This window comes from Sinocyclocheilus grahami, unplaced genomic scaffold (assembly GCF_001515645.1).
Source record: "Sinocyclocheilus grahami isolate Dianchi unplaced genomic scaffold, SAMN03320097.WGS_v1.1 scaffold407.1, whole genome shotgun sequence".
Classification (NCBI taxonomy): domain Eukaryota; kingdom Metazoa; phylum Chordata; class Actinopteri; order Cypriniformes; family Cyprinidae; genus Sinocyclocheilus; species Sinocyclocheilus grahami.
The window spans coordinates 558008-574776 of record NW_015505586.1 but is presented as its reverse complement, the minus strand read 5'-3'; the positions used below and the strand labels follow the sequence as shown (position 1 = coordinate 574776).

At 38.0% G+C, this 16769-nt stretch overlaps 1 protein-coding gene across 1 annotated transcript in view; it reads right to left on the bottom strand.

Annotated features, from left to right (window-relative positions):
* Positions 1-832: 832 nt before the first annotated feature.
* Positions 833-16769, bottom strand: part of kdrl (kinase insert domain receptor like) — a 45778-nt gene continuing 29841 nt past the window's right edge. Inside the window, exons 19-30 of the mRNA XM_016232150.1 lie at positions 15988-16101; positions 15800-15888; positions 15557-15710; positions 14867-14964; positions 14276-14398; positions 13773-13884; positions 11349-11448; positions 7607-7712; positions 5937-6058; positions 5222-5300; positions 5016-5116; positions 833-2553 (exon numbers count right to left, since the gene is read on the bottom strand). Coding sequence (XP_016087636.1) covers positions 2376-2553; positions 5016-5116; positions 5222-5300; positions 5937-6058; positions 7607-7712; positions 11349-11448; positions 13773-13884; positions 14276-14398; positions 14867-14964; positions 15557-15710; positions 15800-15888; positions 15988-16101 — 1376 coding nt within the window. The 3' untranslated portion in view covers positions 833-2375. The remainder of the gene's footprint in view (positions 2554-5015; positions 5117-5221; positions 5301-5936; positions 6059-7606; positions 7713-11348; positions 11449-13772; positions 13885-14275; positions 14399-14866; positions 14965-15556; positions 15711-15799; positions 15889-15987; positions 16102-16769) is intronic.

The following is a 16769-nucleotide window of genomic DNA, read 5'->3' as shown; positions in this document are numbered from 1 at the left end:
GATAGATAGATAGATAGATAGATATTTTTGTGTTATTTAGTACTTTTTCTTGGTTAATGAAATGGAAAAAAAATGTAGGAAATTATGCATGATCACGTAATATTTATATTTATTTGGAGCAAAGGAAATTGAGAACTCTGATTATCTGTAGAGCTCGGACACTGTATGTACTTCCTGTGAGTTTGAAAAAATATGATGTGTGCGTGAATGCCATGTTTGCGCTTGTAGCCAGAATATGATGAACCCTAACCCTCCCAACATCCTTCCCTTGTTTGTTTATAGCTCATATTCCTGAATCAGTTTACATGTCTCACAACCTTCATAACAAGCCAATAACACCGCCAATCCTCAATAAGTCAAGTGAACTTTTACAAAGCACACACTGTTTATCTTTAATATGACAAGCAGAAACGGTAACAATATGCACCTTTTTCACCTTTAGCGCCAAAGCTGGGGGGCACTGTTGGCCCTTAGGAAGTTTTGTGTTTGGAGCTCTGTTGTGATGGGAATGATGGAGAAGCCCTTCCTGACCTTTTCTTGCTCACAGAGGTATTGTCCTGGTGACAGACAGACTGCCGTCACCTCACCCCGTTCAGGAAATGTGTCTCTGCAACCAAGGAGCAGGAGGAAGAGTGCACAGATGACACGCAGCCTAACCATCTCCACCAAGAATCTTATAATAGTCAGTCTAACCTTTACTGGGAATATACCTTATCGGAAAAATCATGCTATAGGAAGAAGAATGCAGTACTTGACAGGCAAACCATTGTCATCGTTATGTACTAGTACAAATGCAATCATGACTCTGAAAAGGTGCTATATATAAATATAGAGATCTTTATTTATGCTTGGTTAATATTAAAATACAATTATAATACAAAACAAATATATGTAGAAAATATCAGTGCATACAAATTTACTTCTCAAATACCAGTCAGTCAAAATAACATTATTGAAAGCATCATTTGGCAGTATATACATTTCATGATTTGGAAGACAGTCCATCAACTATGAATGTAGTATTTGGACTTAATAATAATTAGCAATAACGGGCCTAACTGCTTTAACAACTGTCCATATATAATCTGATTTAACCAATGCAATGATTTCCCATCCATTCCATCATGTTAAGGAGTTAATACTGATAGCACCTACATGTGTGCACGTTTTTACTATAATTATCATGACCATTTATATAGTGACCCGCCTGTTGACAATATTATAGCCTGCCCTGCAAGCTTTAGTAGTATTTTAGCATGAAAGACTACTGAATCAGTAACAGAATACGTTCCTCTGGTTAATAGCTGCACAACATATTATGTGCTGTTATGTATACAGTAGTGTAAACAACATAAATATGGAAAGTACACAACGCAGTGTAACTATAGTTGAACAGAGCAAGGCCATTTTATTGTGGTCCCCATTTGATCGCTAATTAACAGAATGTTTCCTATTAAATGTGCATGAATAATTTACTTGATAAGGCTTTAGAAACCTTTTTCACAGTGATAGACTGGATAACTGAGTCCTGCCATGTGGAAGACGTTAAGCTTGACTAATTTCTTTAAAATGATCCAGATTAAGATCTATGATGATAAAAAAAATACTATATGCAGGAACAAAAGTGATTCATTTTAGCTTCACTGAGCAAGACTCAGGAAAACGGCCCTCAGACAGAAGCAAAAGAACATGGAAATACAATGCTCATCCGTCGTGTTGATGATCAATGTGTCCTGCTGTTTCAGATTGAGTTCTGGGAAGGAATTTCAGACCGCACATTCAATTATTCATGATCTGTGGTCTTTGTTTGACATTTGCGTCTGACAGAGTAAAATATAAGTGAAATTTATTCTAAAGAAAAATATTTTCCTAAAACAAAAAAGAGCTTTAGTGAGCGCCGAAATAATTTTAGCATAATAAAAATAAAATACCATATAACCAAAATTCCAGTTTTCATTACAATAAAATATTTATCTAGAAATAAAATAAGAATTGCCTTTGTCCTCTCGTTCTAACCACTGAACAAATGATTTCATAATTAGCCACCATTCTGTATGAAAAATGCTATTTCGCTGGGAAAAACAGTGCCATTATTGTAATAAAATGTGTTTGTTGTGTTCACAGTAGACTGCAGGAATACCTGAGGTGGTCCATTTGTATGTCACACTGCCACAATGAAATGAGTGGCAGCCCACTGTACTCACACACTACCTTGAAAAAGTGCAGAGAAAGAGAAAATGTGAAACTCTGAATGACCAGTCCAGTACAGAATAAAGTGGAAAAAAGTGGGAGGAAATACAAGAGATCTATCTCTAAACCAGTCAGATCCTCCAAAACCGGGTGAGACTTCTGGTGGCTGAAGAGTGCAGATCAACTCAAACAGGTGGTGTGGAGTAACGGACCACATAGTTATAGTCTGGAGGTGGGCTATGACATTCCAGCTCTGGGTCGAGTGAGGAGTCCTCCAGACTCAGGTCCAGTGAGGGAACAAGCGGTGGGTATTTCTCCTTCTCACCCTCCAGCAGAACTGACTCCTTACTTTTGCTCTTCATCCTGTGGACGAAGCAAACCGATTTGAATGAATTCCAATTGAAATAGTATTATTCTGTTGTACTTTGCTCTGTGTGTTGCTATAACTCTTCATCTGGGGTCAACGGGTCAGACACCCTGGAGGGAGTCTGTGAGTTTGCATTGCTTTTAGTTAGGGCTGCACGATAAATCGCATGCGATATTTAACGCGCATCTTGTCAGAAAGCCGGTTCTGTAATCAGCTGTAAATCTCCATCACCTGCGTGATTTCACATTGAGCAGCATTAACTACACAGAGCCGTTGTTCACTGACGAGCTGCGCCAAAAATCACGTGAATATGAACCGGCTTTTCTGACAAGATGCGCGTTAAATATTGCATGCGATTTATCGTGCAGCCCTACTTTTAGTCTATAGTCTCTCAAGGGGCAATAAAATTTGCAGTAAATGCCTATGCGAAATGGCATGTATTGGGGTTTGTACACAGAGTGAAGCAGAGCTGTCAGTGCCAAGCACTTCACATATATGCATACTAAATGTGGGAGTACCAGGTGGAATCCAGAGGCACAATGTAGAGGGAGAATCTTGGACGTAGCAGTAAAGCTGTAGAAGGTCAAAGGTGACAGTGATTGAGTGGGTCCTCGGCAGGGGCCGCCTCTTTACAATATATACATCATTCTCTACATGCTCCGAGTGGCTCTTTTTTCCCATGCCTGTGACCATGGCAACTTGTGCATGGATTTGCCAGCTGGTTGCAGGCTGTGCCCAGCTTTTCATCATATCGGGTTGGGATGAGGAGGGCACTGGACATGGAAAGTCGGGGGAGTGCTGACAGAGGCCAGACAGAGTGTTTTTAATCAAAACCTGTTGACTACGTTCATTTGTAATTAAACTTGGCTCATCAATCATAGCAGTAGAGGAATTTAAAAATGGTGGAAGTGTGGTGTTGTGTTCTCTGGAACACTTGAATCTGACTGGTTGATCGCAGCATTCGGCGATCAGATGTTTGGCGCTGCTTTCATGTCTCTTGTATTATTCTGTGGACTCGCTCACAGTCATATTTGTACACTGCAGTGGACAATTTCTTTTCTTATAAAGTAATTGCTCCATGTTGGGGATTATTTATTTTCTTCTTTTTTTCATTAATTTATTAATGCATTAATGTGTTGGATTTTGCAGATTTTTCATTACTCCTTTTTATGTAAATGTAAAAGTTTTTACCGTCACTTTTGAGCAATTTAATGCATTTTTGCTGAATTAAAGTATACATTTCTTTTTAAAAAATCATGCTGACCCCAAACTTTTGAGTGTTAGTATACAGTATTTTTTATTTTTTTTTACAAGACCGTAAAATAAGATCCTTTTATAGATGAAGATCATATAATATAGCCCTGGCATTGTGGTGTAGCCACTGTTGCACTCAGCTGCCCTTATCTAATGCCAGTCACATATTTAGACTGAACACTTTTAAACAGCATGACTATGATTAGTCAGTTAACCACTTTGTCTCTCCAGGTCTGAGTCATAAACCTCCAATCAGTAAGAGATTATCACTATTTGTCTAGCTGCAATTGGTGGTCCAAACCCCTGCCCTCAAATATTAGGATGCCGTATAGTCCACAAGGCCTTGAATGCAATTTAGAGGATAACCTTTTTAGATTAACCCTGGCCTTTGCTGCACTGGAAGACCATAAACGCAGTCTCAGATCTCAAACGCTTTAATAAAACCAAGGCTAATCCAGCCCAATGGCCTGCCATTAATAACTTACAAGGCCACCTTCACTTTAGTTTTCAGTGCCATTTGCCCTGGGGCCCATTTATGAACAAGTAATGATGTCTCAGACCCCAGCACACTTTAGTCTGTGGTTAATAAATTATTAGGCTGGTCTCAGGCAAGAACTGACTATGTTTTTAAGGAGATCAACTTAATTTATATTGAGCATTCAATATATTTAAGTTGTATTCACAGCTTACCTTCTGTAGCAAAAATAATAGAACCCTAAATGGAATATATTGTAATCACTACCAGTATTAAACAATCATTCTCTCAAATACTTCCTAAATAAAATAAAGGCATGTTATTGTATGAGATGGCCATGTGCCATATCTGTAGCATGTTTCAGCGATGGAGTCAGAGGCCATTACGACCCAGGCGGTACAAACAAAGATGCTAGTCACCAGACCTTACAGTCAGCTTTAACAAGTCACACGCCCAGCCCTGCTTTTGTTGTCTGGCTGTTGAGATTGTAACCTTAGGCAATATCTCTCCAACGTGCCATTGTCTGAGAGACTCTCGCGCAGGCACGTCTCTCAAAGAAAAGGGGTAGTGGCTGGAGTCGTGTGGAGATGGGGGGAGAGAAACTGTATGACAATTGTGGCAGCTACATTCCAGCCCAGTGGGAGGGTCTCCAGGGCATACGCCGGCAGACCTACCCATTCCTGTGGTCCAGGCAAAAAGTCTAAATTGTAGTGAATGTACTATACTCACGCTCGGGCCATGAAACTCCGGGGTCTGGCCAGTGACTCCAGACGCTTCAGTGTCTTCAGGTCGTCTGAAGATAGACCTATTCCGCTGTCCGACTGGCTTTCCTGTGAACAACCAAACATGATTTAACCACAGATACAATATATTTGCATGGTTTCGTAATGTGCCTTTTCTTATGAAAGGGAGAGTGTGAAAAACCAGCTCTTCACCTCGTGGAGCTTGTTGGTTCCATTCTCCATGATTACTTCATCAAAGGTCTTCACACTCGCTGGGCGGATCTTGATGTTCCTGAAAGCATTGAATACTCCATATCAGATCAGTGTGGAAGGTTTCTCATGACATCATGTCTGGCAGATCCAAACAAATACACGAAACACATTACAGTGAGAGGGATATGTTCGGTATCCCAGTTTCCAAGTAAAAGTTCAATACTGTGTTGGATGAAATATTTTTAATTTAATTTTGCGCAGCAGGGTAAAGCGATATCTTTTAAATTCACCTTAAGGGATAACAGGGATTGCAGCATTTCGATACTATTCTCTACAAATATACTTGAAGGACCTATGGAAACACAAGGGTTGGATAAATATTATCTTAAGTAGGCATAAATCCTGAAACTGCTTTTGTGGCAAAAGAGGAAATTCCTTGAGGGGCCTATGAGGACAGTTTCTTATCAAGAACCAATTAGTGCTTTCCTTCACTTTTAAACCATTCAAGGCTGTTGGGATGAAGTGTAGTGCAAGTTTGAAACAGGAAAATGTATGGAAACCAGAAAATAGATGGTAGAACCTTATCTACAAAAAACTAATTTCTAAAATAGTCCTCATGAATATTGTCATTTCGAGTGATTAATAACAACTGAATTACAAAAACAAATCAGTCTGAGCATATATTCATTAAATGGATAAGATAAAGCTATCTTACCAAGCCGTCCCGGAGTCTCTAAGAGAGACAGGTCTGGTGGAAGTCTCCTCTGTGGGGCTCAGGTTTGAGGGGTCTGCTTTGGTCAACAGGGCCGTGTTGATTGGGATGTAGTGTTTTCCCTCCTAAGAGAGACAAGGTATTTAAACATTCAGCTCATTTTAAAACTGTGGCATCACCCTGCATATAGTTTTATAGGATTCTGGAGGAATCTGAACATAAATCTGCAAGGGAATGTGAGAATATGTTTTATGGAGATGATGTTATTAGGGGCAGTCCGGCCAGTACACTAAGCTTGATTCCTTATGTGAGAAAGAGAGAGTTTGAATGGCTTCCAATTCAGATGGCTTGGAATATGTTTTGTTCTCTATGCTGTGTAGTGTAGTCTTTTACTGAGACCATATGTGACCCTGGACCACAAAACCAGTCTCAAGTCGCTGGTGTATATTTGTAGCAACAGCCAAAAATTCATTGTATGGGATCAAAACTATAGATTTTTCTTTTATGCCAAAAATCATTAGGATATTAAGTAAAGACCATGTTCCATGGAGATATTTTATATATTTCCTACTGTAAATATATTAAAACTTAATTTTTCATTAGTAATATTCATGGCTAAGAACTTCATTTGGACAACTTTAAAGGCAATTTTCTCAATATTTTTTTATATTCTCAGATTCCAGACCATACATCAATTGAAAGTTTATTTATTCAGCTTTCAGATGATGTATAAATCTCAATTTCGAAAAATGTACACTTAAGATCTACCCTTATGTTTTGTGATCCAGGGTCACATATCTTCTCTTCAAGCCATATTAAAAATCAGATTCACTTTCTTCTTGAACTAAGAAAACTGTATCAACATATTGTAACATCAAATGTTCTTCTTTGGATATCTATGAGAATTTGTATGACTTTGTACTTGAGAATATGGGACTTGTGTATGTAAATACATTTTTATGTCTATGCCTGTATATGCTATAACATATACCCTACTATTCAAACATTTGGAGAGATTTTTTTTTTCAGCAGGGATGCATTAAATTGAATAAATACATTTAGAATGTTACAAAATATTTCTGTTTCAAATAAAGAATCCATCAAAGAATTCATCAAAGTATCAAAATAGAATTAGAATGATTTCTGAAGGATCATGTGACACTAAAGTACACTGAAGAATGATGTGAAAATTCAGCAATGACAGATAAAATATATTCACTATATTCAAATAGAAAACAGTTATTTTAAATTGTAATAATATTTCACAATATGAATGTTTTTACTGTATTTTTTTATCAAATAAATGCAGTCTTTGTGAGCAGACTTTTTTCAAAACATTAAAAAATCTTACCAACCCCAGACTTCTGAATGGTAGTGTACACATGTATTTTCTTCATGAGTGACCTTGCTTGTCTTAACATTTCTTTACAGTCACTCCAAACTCACTTTAAATCTTTCCAGTCCTCCAATTCATAAAATATTCACCTTTCATCTATGACTAGTTGTTAAACACAGTTTGCAATGACAGTCTAACATGGTTTTGCCTGTGTAATGGCAGTGCATCTCTCATCCCATAAAATCCTTGTGGTTTTGCTGTGATCAGAGTTGTAAACATTTAAATAAAGTCTGTGGGAAACCCATGCAATGTAATGAAGTGTATGAGACTCTCTTACCTGCTGCACACTAGCTTGTAGAAGATCTCCTAGCCTCTCTACCAGCTCTGTGAAAGTGGGCCTCTTGGATGGTTCTCCATGCCAGCAGTCTAACATGGTTTGATATCTATGGAGAGACACAGGCACATGTTAAATAATGTCCTTTGAACATACAGAGTGCTTAATATGCCATAATCATAAATTGCAGTTCTTCAGCAGCTACACAAACCCTCATGAATTACACTCTTTGCCTCGACCTTTAGGTTAGTCTGCAAATCCAGTTTATCCATTTATTTACTGTTATCAATAATATTCAGTGCGTGACACGAGGAGTGAGGCTGAGTGTTTTCATCGCACTGTTCTCAGGGTGAGAGTTTGTGTTGAGAGGAACTTCCTCCTGCTTTACACGAGCTGTCAGCATCTCTCCCCACAAGGGACGTCTGGGGTCCTTTATTGGATTTTGCAGTGGCCTATAATGGTTAAGTTTATCTGAAGGCTAAGTTTCAGTTGAGAAACACTGGGGAGTCAATGCACCAGGCATTTGAGTAAATGATAACTGGCGATGACTGAGCTGTATACTGTTTATACTGTTGCACTCACAGGTCATTATATAAATAAAGCCTGTTACCCATGAAACTCTCTGATCCCGTCTGATTAGCACAACATTGGGCAATTTGGGATATGGAAAAATTACTGTACTAGTTGATGACTCATTACTTCCTTACACTAATCAACTAATATATCCATCTGGGTTTGAATTAGGTAGTGATCAGAGAGGAGGTACTCTACTCATGGGTTGTGTAGGAGATTAGGAGGAGGAAGCAGGACTTCTAAAATGGTTATTTTAATGAATCCAGATGGAGCAACTCCTTAAACTAACAGGAAGTTCAGAAAAATGGCAAATGGTGGTTCCTCTAAAATCAATGACACACCAGGATGTTCTATATCCTCTCAAGTTGTGCTCACACTTATGGAAATGTTAACGGAAAATACATTAAAGGGATAGTTCACCCAAAAATGATAATTTGAGGTTTATCTGCTTACCCCCAGAGCATCCAAGATGTAGGTGACTTTGTTTCTTCAGTAGAACACAAACAAAGATTTTTAACTCAAACCGTTGCAGTCTGTCAGTCATATAATGGAAGTGAATGGAAATCACGGCTTTCAGAGTCAAAAAAACATTCACAAACACATTGATTTGTAAAGACACGAAACGATCGGTCTGTGCAAGAAACTGAACAGTATTTATATCGTTTTTTACCTCTGATTCACTCAGATTTACCTCTTATAAGTGCATTACCGCCACCTATCTCTCAAATGGACCATTGACACTCTATCTACAATCTTAATTAGGAGTGTCAATGGTCCATTTGAGAGATAGGTGGCGGTAAGGCACTTATAAGTCTGAAGAAGAAGAAGAAGAAGAAGAAGAAGAAGAAGTGTCACGCGCCAGCTGAAGAAGAAGACACGAATGCGCTCAGGACAGTTCGGAAGAAGAAGAAGAAGAAGGCACTTATAAGTCTGAAGAAGAAGAAGAAGAAGAAGAAGAAGAAGTGTCACGCGCCAGCTGAAGAAGAAGACACGAATGCGCTCAGGACAGTTCAGACATTGCAATGAATCAGAGGTAAAAAACGATATAAATACTGTTCAGTTTCTTGCACAGACCGATTGTTTTGTGTCTTTACACATCAATGTGTTTGTGTATGTTTTTTTTACTCTAAAAGCCGTGATTCCTATTCACTTCCATTATAAGACTGACAGACTGCAACGGTTTGAGTTAAAAATCTTTGTTTGTGTTCTACTGAAGAAACAAAGTCACCTACATCTTGGATGCCCTGGGGGTAAGCAGATAAACATCAAATTTTCATTTTTGGGTGAACTATCCCTTTAATGACAGCCAATAGCATTTAGTTCAGTGTATTGAATAGTTATGAGCCTGTGGGACAGTGCGAACCAGTTCATCATTAAATGGGTGAATCAGTCTAGACAGATGTTTCTACCCAGTCAGATTTTTTTATTTCTGAGCTGTTTTCTTCTCATCCCTTACAATAAAAGTTTGAACTTAAAAAAAGTTTGGTCAGGGTCACTCCCAGGGTCGGAAATAAAGTAATGTTTAACCTTGAGGCCAGCACATAACTTGATCACGTCTCTTCTCTCTTGAAGAACAGTGTTATCTGTGCTAAAGGTGATACAGTATATTAAATTGACCCTTATCTGCAATGCTAGTTGACAATTTCTTTGAAGCAAAATGGAAAGACTTTTGGGTTTTGAGGACTTGGCATCAGAAAGGCTGTATTTATGAGGGCCGAATTCAATTCAGGTCTGAGGTCTGGACTGCATTTTGTAGGTCATCTCCAATCACCATCTTTTATGACCTCTTGTAATGTTCAATTGGAGTGTGTGATTGCAAATGTGAGACAACTCGCATTATGTGCTATGTTTAAAACATAAGTGCTCTGTTCAGGTTTCCAAGTGGGTATGACACAGTTACAGAATATCAGATATAAAAAATTTAGTTTCAAAACGAAGATTAAGTAGAGCACTTCTTTGACAGCAGTAGGGGTTGTTATTGAGAACAGGCTGTGAATATTCTTTCTCAGAATGAGGCGATTCAGTTCTGTGCACCTATTTAAAAGCAACACTAATCTGAAGTTGTCCGCTTTCCACATTTAAAACTGATACCATGACCTCTTCTCTCATATCTTGTTACATCTGAAAACTTTCAGATTTTGGTTTGGCTTGCTCTCTAACCCTGTAATCACAATGGGAGTATCTTGCCGGTGGGTTTCCCTGTATGACGCCCAGGGGCCCTGCCACTGTGTTTGGCCACCCCTTGCTGCTTGGGAAGACTGAAGCCTTTAATGTGAGCTTGAGTTTCAACTGCATTGGTGTAAGTTAGTAATGGATCCCTAGCACACATCAACTGCACTATAAACTAGCTGCCAATCAGAAGCTGCTCCTTTTCTTTTACTCAGTGAATAATTGATCTGTTTCCATTTAAGGCTTCAGTCTTGTCAAAGCAATGAAATTAGATATTTCTACTCATTTCAACTGTATCAATAGGAGAAGAGTTTCTTTCCCCAGAGTGCAGATTTCAGCTAATAACCCTAAAGAGTTTTGTAGGGGGTTACAGAGAGAGGTGAGGCTTGTTTTGGGCTCACTTTAAGTTTGTTTAAAAGTCCTGGGATCACACAGAAGGAACTTACTTAGAGACATTTCAAAAAATAAATACCTTAAAAAATGTCCATGCATACTTTAGTACAGTGGCATGTGCTAGAATAGGTAACAGCCATGCAAATATTATATATATAGTTAAACCTTTATAAAAAATTATGTTTTCTTATTATATAATGGGTAACAGGGTTGCAGGTTGAGACTGGTGAATGCTATCAACACTATTAATTTGTGTAAATTAAAAATGGGTTTTTCTACAATAAATTAAATATTAATTCAACATTGTGGGAAAATTATGAATAGATGAATTATGCATGTTTGTAATTGTTGGATACATTCAAAGTGGGACAGGCATGTGTTTATGCTAGATTATTTTTTGTTACATAGTTTATCTAATATATTAACATTATCTAACCTATTTCTCACAACAAAAATAAATAATTTCTGCCAATAAATCTTCAAAAATGACTTATAAAAATACTCAGTACTCAACATGGCAATTGTTACACAACAATTGCATGTATAGTTGACAAAGAGCTTTCAAATCAGGACTGCCTGACATTAGTGACACAAGCAGAGTGACTCTTACATTTCAGAGGAGGAGTATTCAGGAGCTTTCATCCTGGTGCCCTCTTTCAGTCTGCAGCAGAATTCCTCATCAATGTGTAAGCCAGGGTAAGGGGAGGCACCTGGGGAGAAGAAAGAGAATAATGGGGTTATCAAGACTTTTCCATGAAATAGAGCTCTGGCCACTTCAAAGGGTCTGACAAGAAACTCACTAAACTGTGAAGTGGGTTGGGAGCACAGAGAGATCAATGGAAAGACCTCTGCACAATCAGCATCAGCAGGGCCGATTTGACTGAACTTGGAAACTCTACGCAAAGCTGTTTTCTCCAGAAACACTCAATTATTAAGACAGCGTGAATTTGCAGACTGTTGACGCTTTGCTGAACACTTGCAAAAACCATGATTCATGAAACAATATTTTCATTTACTTGAGTGAAATCCTTTTAATAATATCTGATAACCACTAAAATATGCAGATCATAACAATGAATCTTGGAAAAGGTCAATCTTTCATTAAACTATGACTAAACCCCCTTCTGACATAAATTAGGTAGTCATTAAAAACAAATACATTAACAGCACTTGAAATCTCCTGCAACTTTGGGAATAGAGTGCAGTAGATGTGGAGTGCCTAGAAAAACAGGGACAAGAAATTCAATTCCACAACACAAAACATGAGTGTACTTTGGGTGCGGTGCAAATGTTTCTCCCATGGATACTATCATCAAGTAGCAATAATAATTTTTCTAAACTTTTCGTGTTAGTCTATTTGACACCAAATTAAATCAGTGTAGCCCAGTGGTTGTGACAGCTCAGAGTCATCAGTTACGATCCTATTCCTTCTATATCACTGATAATGGATTATTTATATTGTGTTTTCCTATAAATGTTGCTTTATTTTAGCATGTGAAATGACGCCCTACTATTTTCCCACAGAGTTCATTGCTCCCAGTGTGAATGTAGATATGGGGGAATTTTACTGTTGTTTCTGGTTTATTCGTTATGCATTTACAAGGCAAATATTTAAAAACATTTATATTCAAAAGTCTGAAACCACATTAATAATCTAGAATTTTAGGGATTTAAATATACAATTTAGTGCTTGCTTAGTATTGTGAAAAACCTTGCATTGTGTTATGTTTTGATGTTATTGTGAAAAAGTTATAATGGCAAAATTTTTTTACCACTTTTGATTTCTACACTATTACTGGCCAAATAAGCATAGAAATTTGCAATTTAAAAAAATTCTGTATTGTGTCGGTGCTGATAGCCTCATGGGCAGTGCTCCGACATAACGCTGTTGTCCTTTGGTGACTCAAGTTCGAGTCTCAGCTCATGGTCCTTTCCCAATCCTAACCCCCCTCTCTCTTCCATCTTGTTTCCTGTCAATATATACTTTCCTATCCTAATAAAAAGGCAAAAATACCAAAAAAAATTATTATTTTTTTTTTTAATTCTGTATCAAACTAGAAACTAACACAACAAAGAAGAGTTGTCAATATATATAATATATAAATAATGTATATATACATACATATATGAATGGTGACATTAAAGTTGTTTGCTCAGAGCCTTTGATGACAAAGTGGTCAAAGCGACACTGTACAATACACCATTAAAAAAAAAAGTATATTTATGGAGGGGGGCAGGCATTTACATTAAATGCTGCCTGGTAACTGTGGGTTTACATTTCCAGTTGGGAATAAAACCTGATCAAATGGAAGATGATTCTCCTGTTTTACAACCTCTATTTATGATTTAAAAGCACACTGTTGAAGTTCACAGATTGCACTAGTGGAATGAAAATAGTTTTTTTCAAGCTGACAACGCAATTCTTTTTGTTCCCAAAAGAAAATTTAACAGCAGCTGACAGTTATAGCCCTCCACATCTGGAGGAGGTTGATAGCGCAGGGCACCTCATGAGCAGCCTGCTTTGTGCCAGGTGTCTTTGATTGAGTACCCTCGAGTTCATTTTATTTCTATTTGGATGAAGCACAGCATGTGCTGAGTTGCCTTCCTACAGTACTTCATGTGTTTAACTTTGAAATGGGTGCTGAATCCTGTCTGGGCTTTTTGCTTTGGTGTAAAATGCACCGAACCAGTAAAGCAAACAAACAAGTCTAAGAGATGTCGCTATAGAAGAACTGAAGGAAAAGCCAACACTTTGTTTCATGGAAAACATCAGAGCCGAAAACACTGTTCCAAGAACTGAACGCCTGAAATCATAAAAGCTTGAAATTATTATTTGATCAATCTAATCTCCCCAAAATATTAAATCAAGACAGTGTGTGATAAGTCAAAAATAAAATAAAACATTAGAGAGTATTTTAAACTATTTTAATTGCTACAAGTTCCTGAACTGTTGCAAAAGTGCTGTGTGTGTCTCCAATGAATAGGTGAATAAAGAGAATGTGAGTTACACTCTTAGGACAGCGATGATATTTACCAAGAGAGAAGATCTCCCACATAAGCACTCCAAAAGACCACACGTCACTCTGAGTGGTATAGATCTTGTCAAATATCGCCTCTGGAGCCATCCACTTTAAGGGAAGTCTGGCCTATAAAAGGATAAGCGGACCATGTTACTCTCACCTGTTACGGAACAACTCCCAATATTAATTTACATTCAACAATGTGTAGTTTATAAACCACTGTCTATTTGATTATACAATCTGTGTGACGTCTTGGCTCACATTTGACCATAAGAAAACATCTTTTGACCAGAATAATATTATCAGGGCTTATAAAATGACTAACAGCACACCAAAGACTCTTGGCATTAACAGAAACATTTTATCTTTTTCCAGATGAGCATTCACAGTGTCAGTGGTTTTTGGACCATTATCATTTGCGTCCATCACACTAAGTAGTTTTGAAACACTGTGTGCATTATACAGCCTAACTGTACCATGACCGACATGAAGTAATTGGATAATCTTCCACACTTACGTCTCCTTTGCGGACATAGTCTGGGTCCTTGTATACATCTCTTGCAAGTCCAAAATCGCAAATCTTCACAACATTGTTTTCAGACAAAAGGATGTTACGTGCAGCCAAATCACGGTGAATACACTTGGAGAAGTAAAAGGGAGATCCTATTACATTATGTTTTACCATTCTTCATCTATCAGTTTATTGTAATAGCAGGATTTAATTGTATGCTCTTTCTACTCTCAGTGTCATGACCAGGGAAAGGGACTGTAGTAATGATGCGTTTTGTGTCTTATTTGAACCATGTGTGGCATTACGCTGTCAGATGAAGCACAAGATGGAAAGCTGTGTTAATGTAAAACATATGGAACTGCCATCGGGGAAACTCTGACCTGAGGTGAGATAAAACCACATATGCTAAACTGCATCTTTAGTATGTGGCAATTAATCTCATCTGTTGGATGTGTGTGAATGAGTGTGTTGGATCAATAAAGTAATCTGGGTTTTCATATTCTATTATTATTAAAATGGGCTGCCATAACAAACTAAGTATACAATGATACATTACAAGGGTTAGAAATCTTTTTCATGAACTCTTGAGACTCTTACTTTTCTCGAAGCCAAGAACTCCATGCCTTTAGCCACTTGAAAGCTGTAGCAAATCAAGTCTTCTAGTGTGAGCACTTTCTTATACAAATCCTCTTGCTCTGCAAGAAAAGGGTAAAAGGCTATTAGCAAAATCAAAACCATTGTTTTGTTATGCAAGTTTTGGCAGGCAAAAAAAAAGAAACTTCCAAGAATTACTTTTGCTACCAATCTGTGCTGTAAAGTTTGGATCCTCTCTCAATCCCTTAATAAAGTTGTAATATATTTTGCCCTGTTTACTACAGACACATCCGAAAGGGAGACACAATGAAACGTGGCTTCTTTTTTTAGATGTGGACTGCGACGTGCACTTTGTCAATGATACTCAAGTGAGGGGCTTGTGGGTGGATCATCCACCTGAGTAAACAGTTTGTCAAACCAGAAATAACCGGCATGGGACAGCACGACACAATGTACCCGCAGCAGACTAGCTCTGGTCTGGGGGAAGGAAATTAGAAAAAGCTCTGCGCGCAGTGGGTGACAGTAGCTCGTACAAAATATCAGTTGTATGTATGAACCCCTGAGGAAGCCACCTATCAGACTGAGGGGGAAAAAACAATCAGCGGAGCCTTGAGAGCAGAGTGGGTGGGGTGGAGGTGAGGCAGGGGTTGAGAGGGAGGAGGGGAGAAGGGAAGGAAGACACTCAGTCGCTACCTTCCTCCTCTTCCTCCGAGTCGCAGTAGCTCTTATCTTCAATGAAGCCGGAGCTGGCTGAACTTCCGGTGCTGGCCACGCTCTCCAACCTTCGCTTGATGAGCTCGCTCAGATCACACCCGGAGCTGGAACGCAGAGCCTTACCGTCCTGAGACTGTGGATGTTATCAGCACACATTCCCGTCAATATAATGCATCATCATGTTAAATCATTGCATAAATGTACAAGAGATATTCCGCTTACCTTGTAAACAACAAAATCACCCCTCCTACTTCTCAAGTAGTTGGAAAGGTTTCCATACTTGCAGTATTCCACGATTATCATTAGTGGGCCTGAGCGTACACCAAACAAATGTAAAAACAGAGAGGAAAAAGTTTCAAAACTTGTACAAATTTCTCATGGTTGAATTCTCTCCGTCAGCTTCCTCTTACCTCCACGCTTTGTGCAAGCTCCTAGCAGATTGACTACGTTGAGATGATGACCAATATGGATCAGAATCTTCAGTTCAGACATTAAAGCTCTCCACTCATTATTTGTAGCTCCGGCTGTTGATTGTAGAGGAAGTTGGAGGAGAGAATAAGAGGAAAAAAATAATTAATGGCTTCGGACATGTTCAGAAAAGGATTTTAGTTTGGAATGAAAATGTATGATTATGTTGCAGTGGTCTCAAGAATGCTGTTGTATTTCAGGTCTCCTGTCAAAAGGCTGAGCTTTCAGTTACTGTTACTGTTGTTTCAAATGGTTATGAGATGTTCTATCAATATCTTGACACAATTGTGGCTTAAAATTTAAAATGCTAAAACGTTTTTAATTCTACAAAAAAATATAATATAGCTATATAAATATAGATAAAATAATTGATCTCTCTCTCTCTCTGTCTACACAGATACATAATTTTGTATTATATTATTATTTATAATTGTCCTATAAATAAAAAAAGGGTAAAAATTCAATCATGCCACCAAAATAGTTTGAGCAGCGCTTTGATAATCAGGATAAACATCACGTTCACACATGGAAATCACTGGAAAGTATAAAATTAAAGTTCAAAGCCTGTCCTTGTGTTTAAAAGAACCTTAAACAGACAACATAATGCACGCCATAAATTATAGTGGGCAGATCAACATCGGGCGGCAACATTGTTATAAACTGTCTAAAGGAGAGAAAGATCACTTTTTCAGTTTCGTGGAAGTTTGACCATCATTCTAGAGAA